The following is a 26335-nucleotide window of genomic DNA, read 5'->3' on the forward strand; positions in this document are numbered from 1 at the left end:
TAATCATTATTGAACATTTTTCTTTAACTCTGTTTTTATATAACCATTATTGAATATTTTTAACTCTGTTATTTGTATTTGAATTTTTTTGTTTTAAAGCCATTAAATCATCTCTAGGTTATATAAAACACGTACGTAAATAACTGTGTGTTAACAAGAGTATTTGTACCATGTATTTATATAAATCAATGAAAAAATGTTATATACTACATTCATTTCTAAATGATAACCTCAAAATAATTCTGGTTTTGAAAACCAATTTGAATGCTAAAACTCATCAAAATTCATCAGTCTTGCTGAGCCTGTCTCTTCATCATCTCATTGATCAATGAAGTAGTATAGCAACCTAAAATATGAGTCATTTTTCTAACATAAAAAATAGGTAAGGGTTTAATTTCAAGCTCATGATTACACAAATCTGCAAGAAGAAATTAGGGGATGATTATTTAAATTTTTTGGTTATAAAGTAGGTAAATATTCACAGGTAAATAAATACTTGAGATGAATGAATGAATTATAAAATTTCATAGTTACGTTAAAGGAACTAATAAGTACTTAAGTTGAAAGGGAGTACATGTTTATCTAAAAGATATCTGATTGTTTAATACATGGAACACATTTTTTCCCAATAAAATTCAAAACTAGAGATACTACTAATGAGGGCAGAAACACAGCCTAAAAATTATTTCATGGATAACTGATTTTTCCACATTGCAATCAGTTTTATTTGTGAAAGTATATGTAATATACAGGATAAAAATAAGCTAGTCCTAAATACTGAAATGAAAATAGGGAATTCTAGTGGTGCTTAATTTTATGATCAAATGCAGTCTTGTTTTCAGTTCCCACTGAGCCTTCATACATTTCTGCAACAAAGATTTTTCTTTACTTGCTGTATGCAAGAAAATCTGATCAAAAAACAGTCTTTTATAGGGGCACCTGGGTGGCTCAGGTGGTTAAACATCTGCCTTCAGCTCAGGTCATGATCTCAGGGTCCTGGGATCAAGCCCATGTCAGGCCTGCTTCTCCCTCTCCCTCTGCCCTTCCCCACTTCTCATGCTCTTGCTTGCTTTCTCTCTCTAATAAATAAAATCTTTTTAAAAAATTGTCTTTTATAAAGAATGAAATGTGTGCACTTTTCCCCCTTACATGTGTACTGACGATTCCATTACTATACCAATTTATAATACCAGACAGATCCACTCAGGTCTTTCCTTGTCACTCTTGTATGAAGAGACAGAAAACAAATGGCAAAAGACAGACAACTGAGGCCCACTCTCCAAACAACAAGGATGCTATGAAGGAAAATAATTAGATGGAGAGACAAAAAGACATGTAAAAATGGGGAATAGAAGAGTGATTTGGTTGCCCAATACCATTTATTCTTTTGACTCCAGAATGGCATCAAATACCAATCATCGCTAACATTTTTTGTGAAAATGCTATTAGTGAAAAGGTAGAGTCCCCCTGCCATCTGGTTTCTTTTCAGTGGTAACTAAAACCATATAGCTGCTCTCAGTCCATTTGAAATCATCCCAATGTGATCATGTTTTGTTGTTGCTGTTGTTGTTAAAGGTTTATTTATTTCAGAGAGAGCATGAGTGGGAGGGGCAAAGGGAAAGGGAGAGAACCCTCAAGCAGATTCCGTGCTGAGGACAGAGCTCCACACAGGGTTTGGTCGCCCAACCCTGAGATCACCACCTGAGCTGAAACCAAGAGTCGGATGCTTAACCTCCTGCACCACCCACATGCCCCTAATGTGATCATGTTTTTAAAATAAGTTTTGAAAAAAAATCTGCCATCAGTTATCAATCATGTTTTATATTTTTTATTTTTCTCATTCAGAGACTAAAAAAATTATACAAATGCTTGTCACTATTCAACATCCCTTTACTTATTCATTTGTCTTTTTCAGATTTCTTTTATCTCTTCCTCAAAACTTTACTAGCTTTCCATAAAATACTAGTGTATATACCTGGAAGGGATTTTCAGCAATGGATCTTTTTATTGCCTTGATACCTTTAGGACTTAACTGAAATGTACTTGTCTCCTTCTAGAGAGGTTCTCAAAGTGAGAATCTACAAATATCTTATAATTATACAGTTGACCCTTGAAACAACATGGGGCTCTTGGGCACTGACCACCCCCCAAACAAAAAACTACATATAACTTTGGACTTCCCCAAAACTTAACTAAAAGCCTATACTGTTGACTGAAACACAATAACAAACAGTTGATTAACAGATATTTTATATATGTGTTTTACATTGTATCCTTACAAGTAACCTAGAGCAAAGAAAATGTTAAGAAAACTATAAAACACATTTACAGTACTGTGCTGTAAAAATTTGCATATAAGTGGACCCCAACAGTTCAAACCTATTGTTCAAGAATCAACTGTAATGTGAAAAAAAAAAGGGTCTTCTGACTTAGAGTGTGAATAAAAGGGTTAGTCCCCATATCATGCAATAATAAGAGAAGGCAGCATAGAGCATTGAAAAAGGAATGCCTGATTGTATATATTGCCTCAACACATTGTGAATACCTAGAGTTGCAAATCTTGACCTTTTAACCCTCCCTTCAACCACAAACTTCTCCTGTCTCAATTTTCTTACTCTCCCACTCTACTCTTCATCTTCGATGCCTCTGGTCTTTTAATGCTTCCTATTAAGAACTTAAAAACTAGCATTCATTCACAAAGTGTTGTACATTATTTTATTTATTCCTTTTAACAATCTGTATTATTATCCCCATTTTAGTGAGGAGATTTAGAGATTCACCCAAGATCACACTGATGGGATTTCTGCTATCAGGATAAATGGAGATATTAGATTAGAAGCAAGGACTCCATCCTATAAACAAGAAGGTAAACTTTTGAAGGACCATAAATTGTGTAGGAGAAAATTGTGTTCCATATAATGAAGTGGTGAAAAGCTGGGAGCAGAAGTCCAGATATAACCAAGGGGCCTAATTTAAGGATCCAGGCACATAACTGCCACTTTCCAAGGCTAGGCACAAGAGAACATTATGCAGGTGTTCAAGAAAGGCCAGGGCTTGCAGTGATTAATAGAACAATGCCCCTGGGAGCTGGTAAAGTCAGGAGGAATGGGGTACATCCAAACCCAGCAAACAAGCTCCCAAGTTCCCCATCTGGCAGGTTATAACGTCCATTCTGTATTCTCACTATCAATGGCTCTGACCAAACTTTAGCAGATGTTTCTACACTTCCCACAATATGTGCTATACAAGCAGAGACCATAGTATTTCAGGCAATCTCAGCTCCCTGAGGAAGGCACGATTAACAATGTCCAAGTGTTTGCATAGTACCAACTCCATGAAAGACTACAAACTCAAAGATTAGAGAAGGCTCAGAGATTATAGAGAATTCAAACTGTAACTTCCAAATAAGTAAAATTAATACACTTAAATAATAGATTATTTTATACATGAAAGAAAAATAGGAACCAATTAGAAATTCTAGAACTGAAAAATGGGTAAAACTGGGACTTAAATACTGGGTGTTCTTCTTCCAAGCTCTATGGTCTCTCCTCTGATATCATAGTTACTACTACAAACACACAGAGATGCATATATGTGTGAATTTGCTTGTTTATTTAGCTTCCTTATTACTCTGCCTCTATACATAGTCTTGACCTCATGATCCATCAGAGGAACCTATTAATCTCGTCTCCACATCTTCTACTCTGCTTACCTTGCAAATGCATAATCTTGTGGTTTTCACCCTTGGTTGCATGTTGAGAGATATGTGGAAAGTTGAAAACAAAAAACCCACCATAAGTACCCTAATTAAATCAGATCCTTTTAGAGTAGGACTCATGCACCGATATTTTTTAAAAGTTCCCTAAATGATTCTACAATAATTGCCACTGTTCTTGTTTCAGAAAGGGCTAATGATTCACTAATGTGTGGCTTCCCCTTCCATAGTATAAAGTTGTCACTAGGAAGCAGCTGTCTAGCTAGGAAGTCATCCTCAAGCATTGCCTGTATGAAGGCAAGGCCAGGGGATTAGTTCTCATCATTAGAATGTGAACTGAAATAATGTATATCACTTCAGAGAAATGGAAGTTTCTAAGAAGCAATGTATATTTTCATTCCTCATTTTCTCTCTTCTCATCTTCTAACTTGATGCAGAAGACTCTAAGAGTCTAGCAAATGCAAAATCACAAGATGGAAGGAGCCTAGGTCCATGAATCACTACTTAGAGTTATGCTCCAACCAAGTCCTTTATCATTACAAAACTGCTAAGAGAAAAACATTCATGGTATATCTCTAAAATTCTGAATTTTGTTTCATCAGAGTTACTCAGATCAATAGAGAAATGGGTACCTCCAAGTGGAATGCTGCTGTGACAAAAATCTCAAGTATGTGGTGTTAAATCAGTGATTAGGCAACAGGCATCAGAGAAATAACGTACCAGAGGCCATGTCATTTGGGATAGTGGTAAAAAATAGTTTATAAATATTATTTTGAATAACTTGGAAAGCAAACCAAATACCTGTGATCTTGCATCTCTACAGCAGTAGTTCTCAAGTGGGGATGACTTGGCCCCCTGGAGGACATCTGGCAATGACTCAAGACAAGTAAAACTGAAGTGAAAATTTCAATTATTTCTCAAGACCAACTCAATTGTTTTGACTCCACTCCTCCTATCAGATTATGCTTCTTTATGTCACTCATATCGGGGATTGTTGAGTGTTTTACTTGCATTCCATCAGCGTCGGAACACTTAATTCACTCCTTTTCCTACACGTCTCTATTATAATATAAATCTCTTGAAGCAGATAGTCTTATCCACGTATCCCATGCATTGCCTAAGACATGTCTTAGAGAAAGTGTACAATTAGTGTTTGCTGAGTACTCTGCAAATCACGGAGCCTTGATCTCATAGTCCAGTATTAAGAAACATAGATCACAAAAATCAGTTCACAATATATTACAAGTCTTACAAGACTCCAAGGCCTTACAGTCACCAGTTTTCACAATTTAGGTGTCCCCAGCAACTGATATGGTACCCTTTGGGCATTCTTTCAATCCAACTTCAAATTGCATTAGACTAGTTACCATGCAAAGTTGCCAGCTGCCTAAACTGTGAAAACAGTACATTTCTAAGGACTATAGTTGGTGTCAAGAGTATAAATGATGGTCTTTTAAGGAGGTTAGGGGCTGGAATATGACAAACTAAATTTTAGTACTTGAGTAGCAACAAGGGTATCAAAAACAGAAACCACTATGCCTCCCTGTGGGAAGGAATGGTCAGAGGCAAAGACATGTATGTACGTCAGAAAGGCTAACTAAGGACAGAAATAAGAAAATAGATAATTATCTATTTTGCTATTTTAGACCAAAGAAGATAAGCCTAATTCAGCATTCAATTAAAAAATTATGTCAACTCCTTAGCCCATATAGGTAGCTTTGACATCAGAATGCTAATGTCTACTACAGAGGGGAAGAAAAGCAACAATTTTAATTTCCCTTCCACACTTAAATCCTGCTTCTCAATTGAAGATACAAATCTGCATTTCTGAAGACGGTGACTGGAGGTAGATTTGTGGTCTTAAGCATGAAGGTAATGGAAATGTATGAAGTCATTCAGGATTAGTAAAAAAACAGAACAAAGAAAAGCTTAAAATGTAAATGGTATACACAGTAAGAACCAGCAAAGGAATGAATAAGCAATATAAATCATGATGGTTTTCTTACAAAGTGCCTATCACATCATGTTGGCTGTTTTATATGGGTTTACAATTGAACAGATGTTTTTTTTTTTTTTTCCAAATGTCATTTTTCTACCTTAAGATCCACTTTTCCTCTTTTTATTTTCCTAAACCCACCACTCCCAGTCATCTTATGTATATAGTAAGGCTCAATCAATTTTTGATTCACTAAATAAATTTAGTTTAAAAACTTGGCAAAGAATTCCACTTCCCTCACCATTGAACCCCTCAAAAGTCCAAATCTCTCATAAAAAGTAAGTTCCTAATTTCCTGTATCAACCCCTGCAGGTAGACCTACTCTCATAGACTTCTTGGCTACTAGAAGTATGGGCCTTAAGAAACATCATAATGCAGAGGGGTTTTCTGAGAGCTGTTGTTCTGTCGAGGCTCATCAATGGGAAAACCTGGCAACACTGGTGAGAATACTGTCTGTGGCTAACTTCTTAATGGAAAAATAGAAAGCCAAACACAGCCTCTGGTGGGATATTGAGGGAATAGGAATCAGGAACTAAAGATTTATGACTTTGGGCAGATATAGTACCCAAAGAGCTTCTGTCATCATCCACTAACCTTCCCCAATTACTGCTCAAATGTACTTAACTTGGCACTGATGTTTTAACATTCTCTAAGAAAGAAGAAAAGCAGAGATTCATGGACCATCTATGAATGAGCAGCACATACTAGTAAGCCTGGGAGTATGATGCTGAAACACACATCATTACAAAATGAACCTCACTGCAGCCCACATGTCCCATTTTTATTCTCTAATCAGCTCTTGTATTTCAGCCTATCCTTCCTTCTCCTCCCCATATCATCTCATTTGGGTTTTTCCCCTTTTGATCTGTATGGATCTGTGTATATACATACTTATGTGGTTTTGATAGAAGCAGTTTCCAATATTTTTGGTCTAGCAAATACTGTGCCAACTCCTCAAATCTCTTTGAGACTGTCTCATAAACTAAAGAGAAATGTTCACATGAACTGCTTATTTTTCCCAATAGTATGTTTTAAATTAAGACAGAAAGGATCCTCACTGAGCATGGCTAACCAGAAATCAAAAGACAGATCATCCAAGTTTCAAGTGCTATTAGGGTTGGGGATAAACAGAAATGAAACTACAGGGTGGTTAAAGAGAAAGACTAACCTCATAGAAGAGTAAGGGGAAGGGCAGTTGCTGCCACAAGTGTACAGAGATGCAAAGTCAGACATCTGTGACAGGTCAGGGGCAGGGGGGTTGGTGGCAGGAAATAAATTTTGAAGACTGGGAAAGGTTAGCCTAGGTTGAATAATACAAGCATAGGCTCTTGGCACTAAATATCTGGGTTTAAATTTTTATCTGTAGCCAAGTGATCTTCAGCAACTAAAAGTATGAGCTGAATATCAGTATATCCACCATAATTTGAGGATAAATAAGTACATTGCTTAGAACATAACATGGTATTCAGTAACTGGCAGCTTTTATACTTATACTTAAGGATAAAAGGGTTCAAAAAAGAACTCTAGCCTACTAGTGTTGACAGCTTTTGGAAAAAAGCAAATAGCTATAAATCTAAAAAACAAGAGCAGTCTCTTACAAGCTAGAGGAGTCACAAGATTCACACTCAAGGCCACAAAACAGTGAATCTTTTACTAGATATTAATATTTTAAACCACATAGCTTAACAGTAATGTTAATTTTACCACTAGGTGGCAACGATACAGCTGAATTTCACCGGCAAGATGAATTTTAAAAATTGAGCAAATCCAGACAGAAATTCCAAGAAGCTTTTATACATTTTCATATTAGGAAAATGAAAATTTCTTTTATATACAACTTAATTTATAGCATAATGTATAATTAGCTGATTCGATAATGTATGTTAATTTCTGATGCTTTTTTCATGCAGCAATTTTCAAACAGTTCTCATCACAGAAGTCTTTTTTAAAAAAATCTGGACATGTATCATGAAGATAACAGAAATAAGGGAAAGCTAAAAGTATCTTTGAAGTCTTAGAATTCTAAGAAAGGCACTATAAATATAAAATGCAAAATATTTCAATTTAAAAGTTAAACCTTCAAAAAAATGACCAATAGAGAACATTTTTTTAAGGGTAAAAAAAATGCCTGGTAAATGCCTATTTATCAGGCAGGATGAAATAATATGGAGACCCACATTGCTTTTAAGTTATAAATTAAATCAATATTCATAAAGCCTTTTCAAAGTCTTGAATAAAAAGTAAATTTACTAAGCAAATTTATCAAAATTCAAATTTAAATGGATTCTAGAAGAAAGAATACCTTTTTACAAGTGTCAAAAGAGTAAATGATGAAATTCCTTAGAATCTGGCACTTTCCATAACCATTTCTGCTTTCTTCATAAAACAGGTCACAACCTATGGCTTGTTAAAAATCAATAAAAACTTTATTCATTTCTTTTTCTTTTCGTATCAAATAAAAGGGGAAGGTATGATAAGTTTTTTCAAACTATAGACATTTCCAAGAACACAGTAAAAAAATCTAACTTTAAATTCCCAAGATTCTTCCCCATATATAAGGTGGGAGTTCATATCACCACATGTAACATTACAAAACCTGTACTATAATTACATGAATAAATAATTACCCAATTCATAATATAAGACCCAATTAAAACAAGCCTATTTATTCCCTTTGTATAAATAACCTAAAGTTCCCCAAATTCTCAACTCGCACTTCTCTACAAATAGATCAGAATATCTTTCATATATCAGCTTTCAAATAGTTTTCTTACTAATTTAGTAATCACTTCATATATATTTACTTCCAGAAAAATCTCCTCCCCTTGCCGCCTAAACAAATGTTAAGAGAACAGAAGTAGCATTTCTAAGTTATTTTTATAATTACAATTCATAGATCACTGTTTCCTCATTATTGGACTTCACTTTCAATTATTGCAGACCACCCTGAAATCTAAAATATAGATTATTTCTCATTCTGTCAGTGTATGCAGAACACAAAATATAACCATTTAAGATGTTAACACAAGTAAATATTACTGTGGCAGCCCTCATAAACCAAACAACAGATTTCAGTAAAGTGCTCAATCTGTTCACTGTTATCTGTAAATTTTTTTTGAGGTTTTAGAGAATGCCACTGTAATAGAAGGGATAGTTGCAGATCTACCAAAGTAATACACGTGTATGTGTAATTTTTTATCTATACAGAATCAGCTTCCAATTATCTGCACAAATAAAGGAAGACACACAGATGATTCAAAACATAGTCCTCCAACACTTCAGATACATTTCTGTATCTGTATTTCATAGGGCTGTGACTGAGACTTGACAACACAAAATTAAGCCACATTGCAGAGGTTAAGAGTTACAGACACAATTACCAAAACTATAACAATGAAATGCCATTATTGACTTGAGGTTGTCATCTTCTGTTTATTTCTGATGGTGGCTCGAAGTTTACGAATCACCAGTTTATCAGGCAGGATCATATCACCTTGTTGTTCTAGATAATCCAATAAATTTTCAGTCCATTGGAGAGCAGCTGCATGATTAATATGTTTCTCTGGAATCAGTTCTATTTCCTCCTCCTCATTTTCACTAGATTCGTCTGTCTGGCCTTGTGCTCTTCTGATGATTTCACTGTCAGTTAACACTTCATAGCCTGGCTCAGTACTGTCCACTTCAAGCCACTTTTCAATGTTCTCAGTAGTCACATTTTCCAGTCCTTTGGTATGCTGTAAAATGGTGGACACAGTAGCCATGGAAATATCTTCTTCATCAAAGTCCAAGCCTTCTTTTTCCTCTATGGTAGGTAGAATCTTCTTCCATGCTCTGCTAATGGTAGCTGGCTTTACTAAATTCCATGCCATTGCTATTTCATAAAGTGCATCTAGCAGAGTTAGCTTCTTCCAGAATGATTTCAGGTCATTACCTTCTTCCAAGTTGTTCTGAAGAAGACCTGCACGATAATTTCTCTTCATTGTCGCTACGACCCCTTGATCGGAGGGCTGGATCAATGAAGCCACGTTAGGCGGTAAATATTTAGCAAATATTTGACCATCATCTGACCTTAGGACGTTTTCATTTGGATGTGTTGGTGAATTATCCAACAAGAGCACAGCCTTTTCCTGCAGGCCTTTAGATCTTAAGTACTCCCGAACCTGTGGCACAAAGATCTTATCAAACCACTGTCGGAAAATGGAAAGATCCATCCATGCACCTTTTTGGCTAAAATAAGAGACTGGCAGGTTTGAGGTGTCCGTCGACTTGAAGGAGCGAGGTTTCTTTGCTTTCCCCACAACACAGAGTTTCAGTTTGTGTAAACCTGTTGCATTGGCACAACACATGATAGTGACTCTTTCTTCAACTGCCTTGTGCCCAGAGACACTGTATTTACCTTTGATCGCAGAAGTCCTGGAAGGTAGGCATTTCCAGAAGAGTCCAGTTTCGTCTGCATTGTAGATCTGTTCTGGCTGTAAATTCTCTCGTTCAATGAAGTCTCGGAAGTTGTTACAAAAATCTTCCACAGCAGTCTCATCGCCATTCAATCTTTCATTCCTAATGTTAATCTCCCTAATGCTGTGCCGCTGCTTAAAACGAGTTAACCAACCAGCAGAGGGGTTGAAATCACCATCCATTCCCAGAGCATAGAAAAAGAACTCTGCCCTTTTCGCACAAATCGGGCCCGATACAGGATTCCCTTTCGCTCTCTGCTGGTTGAACCATTCTAGCATGGCCTTGTCCAGCTCCTCGTACATGGATGGCTTCATCGATTTCCTCTTGGCCAGAAGACTCGTGGAATCAGAACTGCTTGCGTAAGTGATAATCTTTTCCTTATTTTTCCTTATATCCCGAACTGTAGTCTCACCAATTCCATAAATCACTGCCAGCTGCTTGGAGGAGCCTCCGTCTTCGAGTTTCTTTATTATATCCAGCTTATCTTTAATGGTCAGTACCACCCGCTTGCGCTTCCCCGACATGCTGGGGCTCGGGCTCGGGCTCGGGCTCGGGCTCGGCTCGGGCTCGGCTCGGGCTCGGGGCCTGGGGCCCGGGGCCTGACCCAGTGTGAAGCAGTCCACAGCCCCCCTCTTTCGCAGACTCCGGCTCACAGCCCTAGCCCCTGGGCCTGGGGGCCCCGGCCCGCCCCGGCCCGGACCTGCTGGGCCCGCCAAGAGAGGGCAGAGCAGGAGCCGAGGGGGCGAAGTCTGGGGGAACGGCCTGTAACTCAGATGGGCGGGGGAAGAGGCCCCGAGTCACCGCGGATAATCCGGATTATGGACATCTGTGCTATTCCCCCCGTGGCCGCGGGGGCCTGCACCCCACGGTCGCCCCAGACCTCCTCCGCGCCCAGACCCAAGGGGATCGCCCGGCACCGGCCCTGCCACACCCCAAAGTTGCGGCGGAGCGGAAGAGCCGGGCGCCGGGCACGGGCTCCTTCCCCGCGGGACCGGCTACGTCTGACCTCTTCCACCGCGAGCCACACCTGCCCGCGCCGGGCCGCGCCTGCACAGCCGCTCCGGCCCCGCGCAGCCCGCCGGGCCCCTCTCCCCGCCTCAACTGGGACGGGACCCGCACGGCTCCCGGACTAACGCGCGGCGACCGGAAGACGCCCCTCCCGCCGCCGGCCCCGCCCCCAGCTCCTCCCAGAGGCGGGACTTCCGCTGCTCCCCGGAAGGAGGCGGAGCACCGCCCGTCCGGGTGGGTCCCTGGGGCGGAGGCGGGGGCGGAGGCGGAGGCGGAGGATCTTTGAAAGGTGAGGGCGCGGGGCGGCGCGGGGCGGCGCGGGGCACCTCGGGGCGAGGACTCGCTCTCGCTCCGGCTGCTCCCGGCGTATGGACGGAGCGGGGGAAGCCGCGCCTCCCGGCGGGCGGGGAGAAAGTCGTTCCCGCGGGCGCCGTCGGGTGGGCGGGAAGACGGTCCTCCGGGCGCCGCCTCCGCTCGCGGCCGCGGGTGCGGAGCTGCAGCGGGCGGGGAGCCCTTTCCCTCCGCGCGGGGCAGTGGGCAGGGCGGCCGGGGCGGGGCGGGGCGGGGCGGGGCGGCCTTCCCGGCCCCTTGCTGACTCTCCGGGTGCGGGAGAGTTTGTGTCGTGCCGGGGCCGGGGTTTGTGTCGTGCGCGCGCGTCACCGCGGAGCCCGGAGGGTCGGTCGGGTTTCCCAGCTGCGGCGCCCTCGCCCCCGGAGGCGGAGCCGCGCGGCCGCCCGCGTCCCCCGCGTCCCCCGCGTCCCCCGCGTCCCCCGCGTCCCGCCGGAGCAGGTTGGTAGTCGAGAAAACGACTCCGACGTGGACTCCCGAGAGCATCCTTCTCTGCCGCTCATCCCCGCTGGGTTTAGAGAGCCCCGGAGGCCAAGCCGGCCCATGCGCTCTAGGCGAAACCGTGGAATATTGGTTCGTTGATTCCAAGCGGGGCAAATTGGCTTTCCTCCCTTTATATCTTACCATTCCCTGTTTCTGTCGTGTGGTGCTGCCCTGCCTTCCAGTAATGGGAGAACTGTGGTAGATCTGCCGACGGCAGTGTGAAAAGACCTTAATCAGAATCGTGCCCCGCAGCCGTTAAATCGTGCGCCCCTAGTAGTTGGATCAGATTGGGAGCTCCTTGGGAGCAGAGGCCGAGTCGCTAGTTTCTTCCAGTAACGCCACAGCTCAGCCTGTGCTGGCACATAGTATGTACCTTCAGTGACCATTTCTTTGGTCAATTAAGGTTTCCTCTCCAAACTGCCCTATGGAAGGAAACGTCAGGGAGGGGTGTTGTTTTACAAATAGGAATGCACCCCTCCTGGTGGAATTTCAAGTAATGGTTGGGGTTCCACTGCCCTTCTGGCCTTAAAAATGTAAACTGCCACCTGACAGGGCAAGTGATTCCTAGAATGAATCTTTGAATGAACTGACCTCAGAGTCTACACGTAAGGGATATTTCCTCTGATGAGAAATTCAAGTAGACTCATCAAAGTACTTTGAGTGGTAGAGTTACTGTGTGAGAGAGCAGTATGGATTCTTACCTTGCATTCTTGCAGACAGCGTAGCTTTGTAGATGCCTTTTATGTGACTTTAACTATGAAGCACAAAGATGTGACAGTATTGACCCTCTTCATTTATTTAATGCTTCCTGTGTGCAGTTTCTTTGTTTTTCTCTTTGCCTAAAGGTAAGGTATCATTAAAGAAGCTTGATTAAATTCTCATTTCAAGAAATTGTATACTCATCATATAAAGAAATTACATCCATTGCATGGATTCTTTTTTTTTTTGAGTGAATTCAAACGATCAAGAGATGTCTTATTCATCAACCTGCCTTCACCTTCTCATTCTCTCCTCAGGTTCAGTTCACTTTTTCCCTCTGTCATCATTCTTCCCTCCCCAGCTAACATAGTAAAAGTATTCACAATTTTAAAAGAGGAGCCAACCATATTTAAATTACCTTCTTTTTCAATGACATAATTTTTGGCATTATTGATAAAATAGCAGTTTTGAAATATGAAGAGAGACCGTGGAAATTTGGCAGTTGGACAAATGAAAGTTGATTTATTTTATTTGAACAAAATTTGTTTCTTCAAATATTCAATATTGCAGTTTTCCCAAATAAAATTTTTTTTCTCATCGGAGACTGACTTTTTTGGAATTTTTACTTTTGGACTCAATGGGGAATCCTTAAGTCTTGTGATCAGTGTCATCAATAAGATGGTAGAGGGAAGTTTCAAACTTTCATCTCTTTTGCACATTCTTTTCTTGCCAATTGGATGGACGATTTCCAGAAGTTTCTGGCCTAACTCATGTGCACTAAAATTCTGTTACATAACTTTTTAAAAAGCATGTTTGTAAACTCTAAACTATTTTGATGATTATTTTATGAAACTAAAGTTTAGCATGAATGAGAGATAGAATAATGACTTTTTAAAGGCATGATTTTTACTACCTTATACAAATATAATATTGGCAGCAGTCATTGTATAGAACTGGACGGGGAATCAGGAGACCTGGTTTCTTATCCCTGCTTTGTCACTAACAAGCTGTGTGATCTTCGGTAAGTCATTTAAACTCTATATCCTTGGCTTTGATATTTATAAATAAAGGTAGACAGTCATCTTCCTTCTAGGATCATTGTCAATATTTAAAAACATATGAAAATGCACTAAAAAATTCCTATACATATAGGATTTTTTAATAGCTCAACCATGTGCAGTGATAGGTATTTTTATAATGTCACATTCTTACTCATCTCTACCATTGTCATAGGAGGTCACCTGTTGATATGATAAATAACTGTCTTTTGACATGGTACAGCTTTGTGAGATAGTCATCTGGTGTACATGAAACTGCTGTTGAGTACTAATACAATCATCTTTCATTTAATGTTCCTGCTGTTCACACTTGCTTTAGTGTATCTGCTGAGACTGTATTTGTCATTTGTTTTCATAAATATTTTTTCTTTTTTTTCCTCCCAATTCAGACTTATTAGAAAGACATTGTAGTGTAACGCACATGCACAGTTTGTTCAAATTTAACTATCTGTGCTTAAAAATTACTTATTTGCACTATATGGCTTCACGGTATCAGTTGCGTAGTTTATCTGGTGCTTAATTTTAAAAACAACAACAGTAATCTGTTTAAAACCTGGAGAAGAACTGGGTGGACCTACTGTGAAGCAGTACAACATATAAAAAACATACCTTAAAGAGATTTTTTTAAAAGTAGTTTTGACCACAGTTCTCATCTTTGTTGATTTTAATACAAGCCTTCTGTAGTATGCAACCCAAGTGTAATTTCAAGTAACAGAATATTTTGTCTATTGACGAGGATTTCTTAGATTGCTGTTACAATGCTCTGTTATCTCGCAGCAGTTGCTGTTGTAAGGTCACACTTCAGCCTACAAAGATAATTTCTGGTGTATAATCTTAGCAACCATTATTCTGATTTTACATGAATTGTTACCATTCTAGAAACTGTCACATTGCCTTTTAACATAACAGAATTTGTACAATAGAATGAGCAGTATTTCCTTCACTCCTACCCACCCAAAAGAGGAATCATCCTGGAAAGCTATAAACTTGATTGAGTGATACTGCCATTGCTCAGAAAATTTTGGCATTCTATTTTTGGATTATTTTCAAAGTTACAGCACATTTAAAAAATACCTGTAATGGCAATTAATATTCATCTTTCGAAATTAGATTTCATTTCTGGAAGCTGCTAACAGTCCCTAAACTAAAACAAGTCAATAAAATGGGTATTTAAACCAGTCTTTGGGATTAAAAAAAAATAATAATAAGGAGTATGGTTATTTTCATATTTTTAATGTATTTTTTGATACTATGTTTTATCATAGTATCAAAGATACTATAGATACCATAGTATCTCCATTTTCTCCATAGAAAATCTCCATTAATATTCTCCATTAAATTAATATTTAATTTTAATATTAAAAAAAATAATAATAAGGAGTATGGTTATTTTCATATTTTTAATGTATTTTTTGATACTATGTTTTATCATAGTATCAAAGATACTATAGATACCATAGTATCTCCATTTTCTCCATAGAAAATCTCCATTAATATTCTGTGCCGTGGTGCAAATATTGGAATAATTAGACTTACAAGGTGATTTCTTTGGAGATAACTCTCAATAGAACATATAAGTCCTAAAAAAATAAAAAAAAAATTTAAAAAAAAACATATAAGTCCTTATACATATATTATGAGGTTAGTCTCATTACAGTGTGATCATATGTCTGTTTTCCTTAGCAACTACAGAATTAACTATGTGTTACTCTTCTAGTTATCTTACTTCTCTCTTATTGTTCCTTTATTATATACTTGTGGTAAATTTAATGGAGGTCAGTCTTTGCTGAATCAGAAACATACAGTATTTGTTTTCCTTCCCAATATCATACTTTGCTTCACCATGAAACTTTAGTTTTTCACCCAGTTTTGGATTATTAGTACGTTTTCTGTTGGATTGTATCTTTACCTTTGTGTGGTTTAAAGCCATTGCCATTTTACTAAAGTATAGTATAAAGTGTATCACCTTATTGAATAAGTGGTCTCTTAATTTTGCACTGCTGTCTTTTCTCAACTACTACTTTATAACTTTCTTCATATAAATTGATCCTTAATGTTATGATTCATATCATTTCTCCGTTCAGAATCCTTTGCCTAAGGATGAATGATTCTGGTAATCCCACCCTATTTTTCTATAGTTGTCTCTTTTTTCCCCAGCATAAAGCCTTTCTTCACACCCTTTTGGTCACACTTAAATTACTTAATGTACCATGTTCTCTCTCAGTGCTGAAGTTTTGACCTTAGCATTTTTACATGCCTGAAATCCTATTCTCTGTCATTCTTTTTGTTGAAAGATAGCCATTCCTTTAGTAGTCTCTCAGATCATACCTGTTCCATAAAATCTTAAGTGAAGGACTTGCTATATTGTTCTTCTGCATCTTTATAATTTTATTGCAGTTATTTTTATCTCTTGTTTTCTATCAAATAAATACCTTGCATTTTTCTTAATATATGTTGGTATGTTCTACCCATGGATAATCTTCTGGAGAACAGGACCATTATTTTTCTACGTATCCATTTTAGCACAAAATATAGAATAATTCAGAATAGATTTTCATATAATTATTTTATAGATGTTCAATAAATTGTTGAATAACTATTCTGCCATCGTCACTTAGATATTTTATATGATTTTTACCTTTGTGAACCATTTTATAACACCAAATAAATATAGTTTGTACCATAAATGCATTCATTGTTGTAATCTGGTTATCATTATTGTATTCCTAATAACTTTTTTTGTAGAAGCTTAAGTGAAAATGGTACATGTTAGAAGACACGAAACAAGGAAAAATTCTAAAACTCAAGAGCGTGAGCAGAAATCTCGAGTGGATTGGAGGCGGACTAAAAGAAGTAGTATCTCACAGTTACTTGATAGTGACGAAGAGTTTGACAGTGAGGAAGAGCTTGACAGAGATGAAGAGTTTGATAGCAACGAAGAGCTTGACAGTGATGAAGAGCTTGACAGTAACAAGGGGTTTGATAGTAATAAAAAGCCGGAAAATGAGAGAGAACTTACATTAATTAAAGTTGAAAGCAAAGGTAGTAACTGTGAGCATCTCATGAACACTGGCAACAGTTCCACATATGAAGAAGAAGAAAACAAAAACAAACGTAGAAGTATTGACTTACCAGATCATGAAAAGCTTTTAAGTCAAGAGGATGATGATCTCAATAAACATACAGGACAAATAATAGAAGATGACATAGAAGAAGAACACATCAAACGAGGGAAGAGAAAAAGGATCTCCTCAGTTATGTATGACAGTGATGAGAGTGACGACAGTGATATCCTCGTTAGAAAAGTAGGTGTTAAACGTCCACGTAGAGTGGTTGAAGATGAATGTTCTTCAGTGGAGATGGAGCAAAAAAAACCTGAAAAAACTTTAGCTGCAAGAAAGCGAGAACAATTCCAGAAACTGAAAGAACTCTCAAAACAAAGATCTCGTCAGAGACGCAATAGTAGTAGAGATTTTGAGGTGTGTTATATTTTATTGGTTTTGTTACTGTTTATACATTTCCTTAAAGTGTTTAATTTTTATAAAAAAGTGCTGATTCCATTCTGTTTCTCAATTCTTGAATTTATTTTTTAGTTAAGTATCCTTAAACACATTTGATCGCACTGTTGTATCTAATATACTGTTTTATCATGAGCCTCAGTTTATCACTGTTTTAAAATTGAAAGACTGTTTGATATGGTCTTTCCTCTTTTTACCTTCTACTTATAATCTTAATGTCCAGTTTAAACACTTCATAGCATTTACCAAGGTATATTCTTCCTAATTCCAAAAGTTCAACATTTAACGTGACAAGACTTTTTTTTTTTTTTAAACATTACAATATGAAATTAATTCCCATGGATCATTGTTTTGGTCTCAGATTTAGTCTTTTAATTTCATATTCCATACTGACAATTTAAAGGTAAAAATTTACTGAAGGGTATATTTTAACTTAATTAGGACTCTGAAAAGGAATCCTGCCCAAGGAATGATGAAAATGATGATGAGGAGGAGGATGATTATGAATATGATGAAGATGGAGATGATTATATTATTGATGACTTTGTAGTTCAAGATGAGGAAGGTGATGAAGAGAATAAAAGCCAGCAAGGAGAAAAATTGACTACATCACAACTGAAATTAGTAAAACAGAATTCTCTTTGTAAGTTAATATCAAGAAAATGTTTTATCACTTGCTCTAATTATATTGAGTATCAAATCAGCCTTTTATTATCATGTTCTAAGTCATTGATTAGGAATTATGGTTTTATTTTTAGATAACTTTGTCACTCTGAAAATAGTTTATTCTAGTAGTTTCAGGAACCCTTTATACTCAAAAATTATTGAAGACCCCAGAGAGCTTTTTGTTTCTGTGGGTTATACCTATCAACGTTTACCATTGTAGAAATACAAAACAAATTTAAAATATATTTATTAATTGACTTAAACCAACATTAATAAGCTTGTTACACGTTAACATAAATAACATTTGTATTAAAAGTAACAATTTAAAATAAGAAAGTCATTGTTTTACATTTTAATAATTGTATTTAATATATAGCTTAATAGAAGGTAGCTAGGTTCTTATACCTGCTTTTGCATTCAGTGTATTTTGATGTTTTTGTTGAAGTAGATGAGAACAATTTTGTTCACATAGGTAGCTGGAAAAGGGAGAAAGATTTTAAAAGTATTTTCAAAATAATGTGGATATTCTTATTTGTCACTACACCCCAATTCAATAAGTGATTTTTAAAGTTAGTTGCAATATGGAATCTGAAACCATATAAATGATTTTTTAGTACTTACTTACATTGCATTCCATTAATCTGTCTTGTAGTTTGAATGGATCTTTTACCCATACATGACTTTATAGCATCATGCATTAGTCATTTGGAAAATACTGGTTCACTGGATTATGTAGATCTTCCAAATGTTGACATATTCCTTTATACAATACTTTTTAAATAACATTTGTTAATATTACCACTAATCTAATCAGAATTTTTTTAGGTATGGGGAAGCTATCAAGTTCACAGTAGTAGCAGATACAAATTTTCTAAAATTCTAATTTCTACTTAAAAATCTGTTTTTTTTAAGTCTGGTTTTTAAATCTATAGCAATGAGTTCTTGAAATCATAGTTCCCTTTGTTCTTTTTTTTTTAATATTTGACAAATGCTTCAATATCCATTGTTTATCAATCGTTTGTTCTATCTCTCCCTATCTATCTATCTATCTATCTATCTAGTCTATACCCAGTGTGGGTCTTGAACTCACAACCCCGAGATCATGAGTCACATGCTTGCAGTGCCTGGGTGGCACAGTCAGTTAAGCATCCAAGTTTTGGTTTTGTCTCAGGTCATGATCTCAGGGTTATGAGATCAAGCCTTATTACATTGGGCTCTGCTCTCAGCATGGAGTCTGCTTCAGTTTCTCTCTCTCTCTCTCTGTGTCTCTCTCGTGCTCCTGCTCTCTCTCTTTTTCCTCTCTCAAATAATTTTTTTTTTAAAGAGTTTCATGCTCTACTGACTAAACCTCTCAAGTGCCCCTGTCAGTTGTTCTTTCAAGTAAACATGGTATTTCATGATCAATGAGGTTTTTTTCAGCTCCTAGCTGCATTTTTCCTCAAAGTATGATTGATCATACTGTGATGCAACATAGGTATTTAATGCATACTTCCCATTTCATCCCACTGAATACTAAAAAGATGTATGTTCAAGATTTAATAAAATTAATAGTTTTTACTACTTATCAAGGACACTGTTTAGTGAAAGTAGCTTTTTACTGAGTGTATAGCATTGATGACTACAGTAATTACTACTGGTCTTGGTGCTACTGCCGTGATTCATATTAGGGAGCCAGCTGCCCTACCCATAGTTATTTTTTGTATTATCAATGTCAACATGGTAAAAACAGCATGATTATCTTAATGTTATTACTTTGATCTCATAGATCCCCTTGAATGGACTTGGGGACTTTGGGTGTGTACAGACCACACTTTGAGAACCATTGGTTTTATCAGGCCTATTGAAGTGTCAGTGAAACTTATCAGACATTGGAAGTTAGAATTTTTATGTTTTCTTACAGTTAATAAAAACAAACACAAATAACCCTAACACTTTAGGGTATCTTAAAATATGTATTATTTTTCTAATCTCTATAGTTGTACATAAATTCAAAGATTATTTTTATGATCTACAACTCTGGTAGAAACAGGCTGTTATTTTTTTCTTCAAGAATGGATTCTTTCCAGTTTTTTTAAATGGTCGTATTTACTAAAACTATGCGTAACATGGTTCAATATCAATCTCATGATTTATAATAAAATAGTAGATTGAGGTATGAATTAAATTTCAAGAAATTTATCAGTTATAGAGATGCCAATGATAAGCATCTGTATTTCAAAAGTCAATGACTACTTTCCTTACATCAGTAGTCACTTGTTTGCCTGCTACCTGGACACTGAAATTTTAGGGAAAATCAGTTAGGACATATCCCCTCATTCTGGATTATAATATATTATAATTTATAATTATAAATATTTTAAATTAAAATTATAAATAGAATGTGAATATTTTCTCAGTGATACATACCCATGCTTTCTCCTGCTAATTAATGAAAATTAAAGTTTATTATTGTTTCTCTGTCCTACATCTATATGCTTTTATTTTTTTAAGGGACAATTTTAGATATACTGAAGAGTAGAAAGCACAGAGAATTCCTACATGACCCCTCTCGTATATAGGTTCCGTATAATTAACATTTTGCATTAGTTTGGTACATGTAAAATTGATGAGCCAATATTGATACAGCATTATTAACTGTAGTTTATATTTTATCTCAGGGCTCACTCTTTGTGTTATACATTCTATGGGTTTTGACAAATACATAATGATGCAATATCATACAGACTAGTTTCACTGTCCTCAAAATCTCCTGTGCTCTACTATTCATTTTTTGCACTCTCCGCTGAACTCCTGGCAACCACTGATCTTTTTAATGTTTCCATAGTTTTGCCTTTGCTAGAATGTTTTATAGTTGGAATTACACAGCATGTAACCCCTTTCAGACTGAATTTTTTCATTTAATAATATGCATTTAAGTTTCCTCAATTTCTTAAAGTGGCATGATAGATTATTTTTATCACTGAGTAATATTTCATTGTATGGACGTACAATTTGTTTATCCATTCACCTGCTGAAGGACATGTTGGTTGCTTTCAAGTTTTGGCAATTATGAATAAAGCTGCTATGCATATTGGTGTGCAGGTTTTCTATGAATACAAGTTTTCATCTCATTTGGGTAAATGCCAAGAAGCTCTATACTTGCTTTTACTGTTCAGCATCTCCACTCAGAGAGAGATGAATCTCATTTTTTATGCAGCACATTTTACCTTGCATGTTCTTAATTGCAGTTTCCGGTTTTATCCTTAAAGTTGTCTTTTCTCAACTTGTAGCCATATTCATACCTTTCCTCCCTTGAGTTAGTATGTTTCATTAAGCACTATTCAAAATTTTATCCTTTGTTCCAGTTTCCTATTAACTCTACAAAGCATTGTTGAGCTCTTGCACCCATCAATTCAGTGAAATTGCTCTCGTTAAAGTTAGTGATTACTTCCTATTTGCCAAAATGCTTTTCAGTACTTATGTTAACATGCTACTGTCATGGGCTTGGCCACCAACAATTAACCACTTTCTCTTTCAGAAAGTTCTCTTTTTGGCTTCTGTGGTACCATTCTATCTTGGCCTTCCCTTTATAATATTGCTTTCCTCTTTTTGCACTTGCTGTGTAAATATTGATGTTTCTAAAGGTCATCCTCAAACTCCCTTGTTTGTGCCTCAGGCAGTCTCTTCCCCATAAGTTTGGCTCAGTCTATGGGCAAAAACTGCCAAACTTTTATTTCCAGCACAGATTTCTCCAAAGCCCAAGTTACAGTTTTTCATCTTATTTAACATTTCCATCAGCATATCTTTCAGACACCTCAGACTCAGTATGTGTAAAACTAAATTATTGAGCAGTAACATAAAGGAGTTTTGGGGTCATGTAGAACTATTTTTTTTATTTTTTGGTTGTTGTGGCGGTTACACAACTTTATGCATTGTTCATAGAACTGTATACCAAAAAGAGTGAATTTTATGACATGTAGAAAAGTAAAACTCAATAAAGAGAGCCAAATATATGGGCATACCCACTTCCAAAAAATAACCTCAATGGTTAATCCACTTCACTTCTCTTTGCATTTCTCATACTCTTTAAAGTTGATGATACGATATAGGAACTCATTGTTAGTTGGATGGATGGATGATTAAGATAAGTGTATAGGCTAAAGGCTCTTGGGTCTATACTTCAAGACAGAGAAATGTTAGATGTGATAGAATTCTTTAAAGTCAGACGAAAACAACCCCACATATTTCAGTGATAATTTATGACTTGTTTTTAATATTTATCAATGTTTATGAATATAATAAAATTAAACATAAGGCAGTTTTCAGTTCAGTTCAATGTTCTAAAAATTGCTGTAGGTTAATTCTTACTCTTTAAAAAATATTTTTTTCTCATTAAAGTAATAACCTGTGTGATGAATAATGAACATTACACTGTGGCCTTAGTTAGGCTCTAATTGGGTTAATGTTCCTAAATTCATTCTCTTCCCAACTTCTCTAAGAACACTGACAACTACTGATAGTCAACATAAATGATCACAATTTGGAAAAAACATTTTCTAGTTCCAAATTCACTCCTCTGGTGAGAATTACAGTGAGTAGCCAATGCAGTTTTATCTTTTTGAAGAGAACAGTTCTACCTATAGGAAGACATTTTGTCAATTCCTCATTATCTGCCGTTTGGCTTTGAGAGATGTATCTATAACATCTCAAAATAGAATAGTTTCCTCTTCTGCTATACCTTTGAAGCAGTTGAAGACAATCATGGTCTTTTTTCCTTCTCATAAATCCCAGTATTTCTCTAAATTTATTTTGAGACTGCAGCTCCCAGAAAAGATATGATAAAAAGTGGAAGAAAAGACTAGCAGTGGTCCATTGTATTCCAGACCCATAATGTACCCACACTATAATACAATACGTGGGTAGTTATAACCTTCAGATTTGTGAATACTGATGATTATATTGTTTTTCAGTGCTCTATAATATGTTCAGAGTGACAGAGAAGAAAGTATAGACAGAAATGTACATCTCAGTCTACTAGTGCCTTGCTAGAGAAATACTTGCTAGAACACTGGAAATTAGATTAAAAGCAAACATTAACTTAGTCTCCATCTAGCAATGAAAAAGAATAATTCCATCAACATAACACAGAGTGTGCCTAGGAACGGTCTTGCAACCATTTACATTAAATATTAAATACTAGAACTCTCTTTTGGAGGATAAGTAAAAAGTGCCAGTGAAATCATATTGTGGCACAAGGGAAAGGTAACATTGCCCTGAAGACTCAGAAGAAAATGCCTATGAAAAGTGTTTCATTAAAGGAAACAGAAGAAAATTGTATAACACATTTGCTTTACAATCTGTGAAAAGGAATTAGGAAATCAAGGAGAGAACAATTTGAGGGGGAAATACAGCTAGCTAAGATAAGGATAAGTTGCTAGAAAATTAAAAATATGAAGTCAAGTAAAATCTCTATTGGAAAATGTAAACAATAGAATTAACAGTACAGAAAATCTCATCAGTGATATATAGATTAAACCTAAAAAGTCTTTCCAGCATTCTTCTACCATAGAGAAAAAAGAAAACAATTCTAAAGGTGAAGATGATACATAAAGGAATAGAAATAATTCTATTACACAAATTTCGGGGGCGGGGAGAAATACAGAACAAATGGACATTTAAAGGAAGAAAAATTCTATAGCTTTAGTGTGATATGTAAAAATTTGAATGTGCTAAGAGACATAGCATGTTTTTGGGTGGAAAAACATGGAGATATGATTTCAAAGGTATGATAGGAATATTGAGTTGCTGGACAGACACCCATTTCTTTAAGTTAAGGAGGTTCACATCCTAGTAAGTTGATGAAAATAGATTTGCACATAGGCATATGAAGGAAATACTTTTTCTAATTACAAAAATGAAGAAAATAGTATCTAGCCATCTATTTTAGACCTATAAAAATGGTTTAATTTAGGGGTGCCTGGCTGGCTGGTTCAGTCATCTAAGTGGCTGACTCTCGATTTTGCTTCAGGTCATGATCTCAGGGTTTTGAGATTGAGCCCTGTGTTGGACTCATGCTCAGTGTAGAGTCTGAGATTCTCTCTCTCCCCTCTCCCTGCCTCTCAATCCTCCCACACATACACTCTCTCAAATGATATCTTTTTTAAAAAATGGGTTGATAATATTGGTTCCACTAGTACGTCAAAAGAGAAAAACCCATGTCATAATTTTAATAGATTCTAAAAAGCATTTGATAAAATTCAATGCCCATGTTTGATTTAAAAACAAAAAGAAAGTCTTAAAAATTTGTAATATGAGTATTTTTCCTTTATATAACAAAGAATATTTTAAACTAAGAGACAATATATACTTCTAATGAAGCACTAGAGATACTGTCTTTAAGGAACAACACAGGGATGCCTGGGATGATTCAGTCGGTTGAGTGGCTCTTGGTGTCGACTCAGGTTATGATCATGAGATCAAGCCCCATGTGGAGCCCTGCCTGGAGCCCCACGTTGGGCTCTGTGCTCAGCACAGAGTCTGCTTGAAGATTCTCCCCTCTGCCCTCATGCGCATACTCTCCCTCACTCTCTAAAATAAAATAAAATAAATAAAGTAAAATCTTTAAAAAAAGACAAATATTTCCTCCTTTGTTCTAGATGTTTTGAACAATAATAATAAAAGAGGTAAAACCAGAATTTTTTTTTAAATATTTTATTTATTTATTCATGAGAGACACAGAGAGCGAGAGGCAGAGACACAGGCAGAGGGAGAAGCAGGCTCCATGCAGGGAGCCTGATGTGGGGCTCGATCCTGGGTCTCCAGAATCATGCCCTGGGCCGAAGGCAGGCGCTAAACCGCTGAGCCACCCAGGGATCCCGTAAAACCAGAAATTAACTTTGGAAAAGGAAAAGACATTATTTGAACATAATATGATTATACACACACACACACACACACACACACACACACACACACACAAGCTCTAAGTTTCTGACTCATTTAACCTGAGATACAAAGAGAAAGGATATGCATAGATTGAGAACAGGAGTCGATGCAGCATGTATTTCCATAGTTTCCTTATGTTCTTTCTCTCTCGGTTCTTGAAATAAACTTAGCACTCGCAAGACTCCATCCTTCACAGGGTTAGGGGAGAAAGCAGAGTCACTGCCCAGGAATTCTCAAACAGCATCTCCCTCTATCCAGCTCCGTGATGTGCTAGGAAGTTCATTTTCCTCAAATATATAAGACAATTTGACTCTTGGGTATTTGCAAAAGATCTCAGAAAGATAACCAGATTCACAATTAATATGTAAAATTTAAGAGATTCCTTGTGCCCATAAGAATAAATTAATAATTATTTAGAAGATATAATGAGGGACAATTCCATTTATAGTATCAAACAAAATGAAGTTCTTAGGCTTAATCTTAGAAAGAAAAGCATGGACTTTATAGGTAAAAGAATAAACTTTACTGTGAAATAGCAAAGAAAACATAGATGAAAGCAGAGACAGCATGTTTCTGGAAAGCAATAAATAGTACAAGAAATTATTTCTTCCGAAATTAACTCTTGGGGGAGGGGCAGCAAAGGGAGACAGAAGGAGAGAATCTAAAGCGACTCCAAGCCTAGCAAGGAGCCTGATGCTTGGCTCGATCTCACAACCCTGAGATCATGACCTGAGTCCCAGTCAAGAGCCTGACACTTAATCAATTGAGCCACCTAGGAGCCTATGACATTAACGTTTTGATTCAACTTTGCAAAACAATGTTAAGTTCACTTGGTAAAAAAATATGAGAATGAATAAAATTAGACAATAAACTAAATCAGAAGGACTTGCCCTACCAGGTATAAAAAGTTATAAGATTTCACTAAGTAAAGCTGTGTAGTACTACTATGAGAATGACAGCCAGATCATTAAGAAAGGTACATGGTGCCAAAACAAAGTCTTAGCATATATGTGAAATTAATATATGATAAAAGATAAAATCAATAGAATGACTAAATTACCCTGTGATTGAGTATGGGGAAATTAACTACCTCGGAAAAATTGAGTTATGCATAAACACAAATATTGTTGATTTTCTCCTGTATTCTTTTGCAATTTTTTTTATAATTGTAGAAGAAATTTTTTTTATAAGATTTTACTTATTTATTCATAAGAGACACACACAGAGAGACATAGACACAGGCAGAGGGAGAAGCAGGCTCCATGCAGGCAACCCGATGCAGGACTCAATCCTGGGACTCCAGGATTGTGGCCTGGGCTGAAGGCAGGCACTAAACCTCCGAGCCACCCAGGGATCCCCTGTAGAAGTAAATTTTAAACAATATTCCTAGGATGCTCCACAGAAGCTCATCCAATATGAGGTTTAGAACACTGAAAAAAGCTCTGGAGGAGTCTGAGCTCTAATC

The 26335-nt window shown here is 37.0% G+C and overlaps 2 protein-coding genes across 10 annotated transcripts in view; one reads left to right on the plus strand and one right to left on the minus strand.

Annotated features, from left to right (window-relative positions):
* Positions 1-7347: 7347 nt before the first annotated feature.
* Positions 7348-11358, minus strand: JRKL (JRK like). Its single transcript, XM_025419186.3, has one exon. It carries the CDS (start codon positions 10688-10690, stop codon positions 9116-9118), a length of 1575 nt encoding a protein of 524 aa, XP_025274971.1. The 5' UTR covers positions 10691-11358; the 3' UTR covers positions 7348-9115.
* The window catches only part of CCDC82 (coiled-coil domain containing 82), a 34206-nt gene continuing 19225 nt past the window's right edge, over positions 11355-26335 (plus strand). For 2 of the 9 annotated variants that reach the window (XR_003124908.3, XM_025419193.3), the window contains exons 1-3: positions 12134-13725; positions 16508-17241; positions 17722-17923. Coding sequence is in view for 8 of the 9 variants with exons in the window: in XM_025419193.3 (XP_025274978.1) it covers positions 16522-17241; positions 17722-17923 (922 nt within the window). In the remaining variant the exon portion in view is untranslated. Of the gene's footprint in view, positions 11464-11817; positions 12096-12129; positions 13726-16507; positions 17242-17721; positions 17924-26335 lie in introns of those variants that run through there. The other 7 variants (XM_025419188.3, XM_025419190.3, XM_025419189.3 and 4 more) reach the window with 7 other exon arrangements.

The sequence above is a fragment of the Canis lupus genome, chromosome 21, assembly GCF_003254725.2.
Source record: "Canis lupus dingo isolate Sandy chromosome 21, ASM325472v2, whole genome shotgun sequence".
In the NCBI taxonomy this organism is placed as follows: domain Eukaryota; kingdom Metazoa; phylum Chordata; class Mammalia; order Carnivora; family Canidae; genus Canis; species Canis lupus.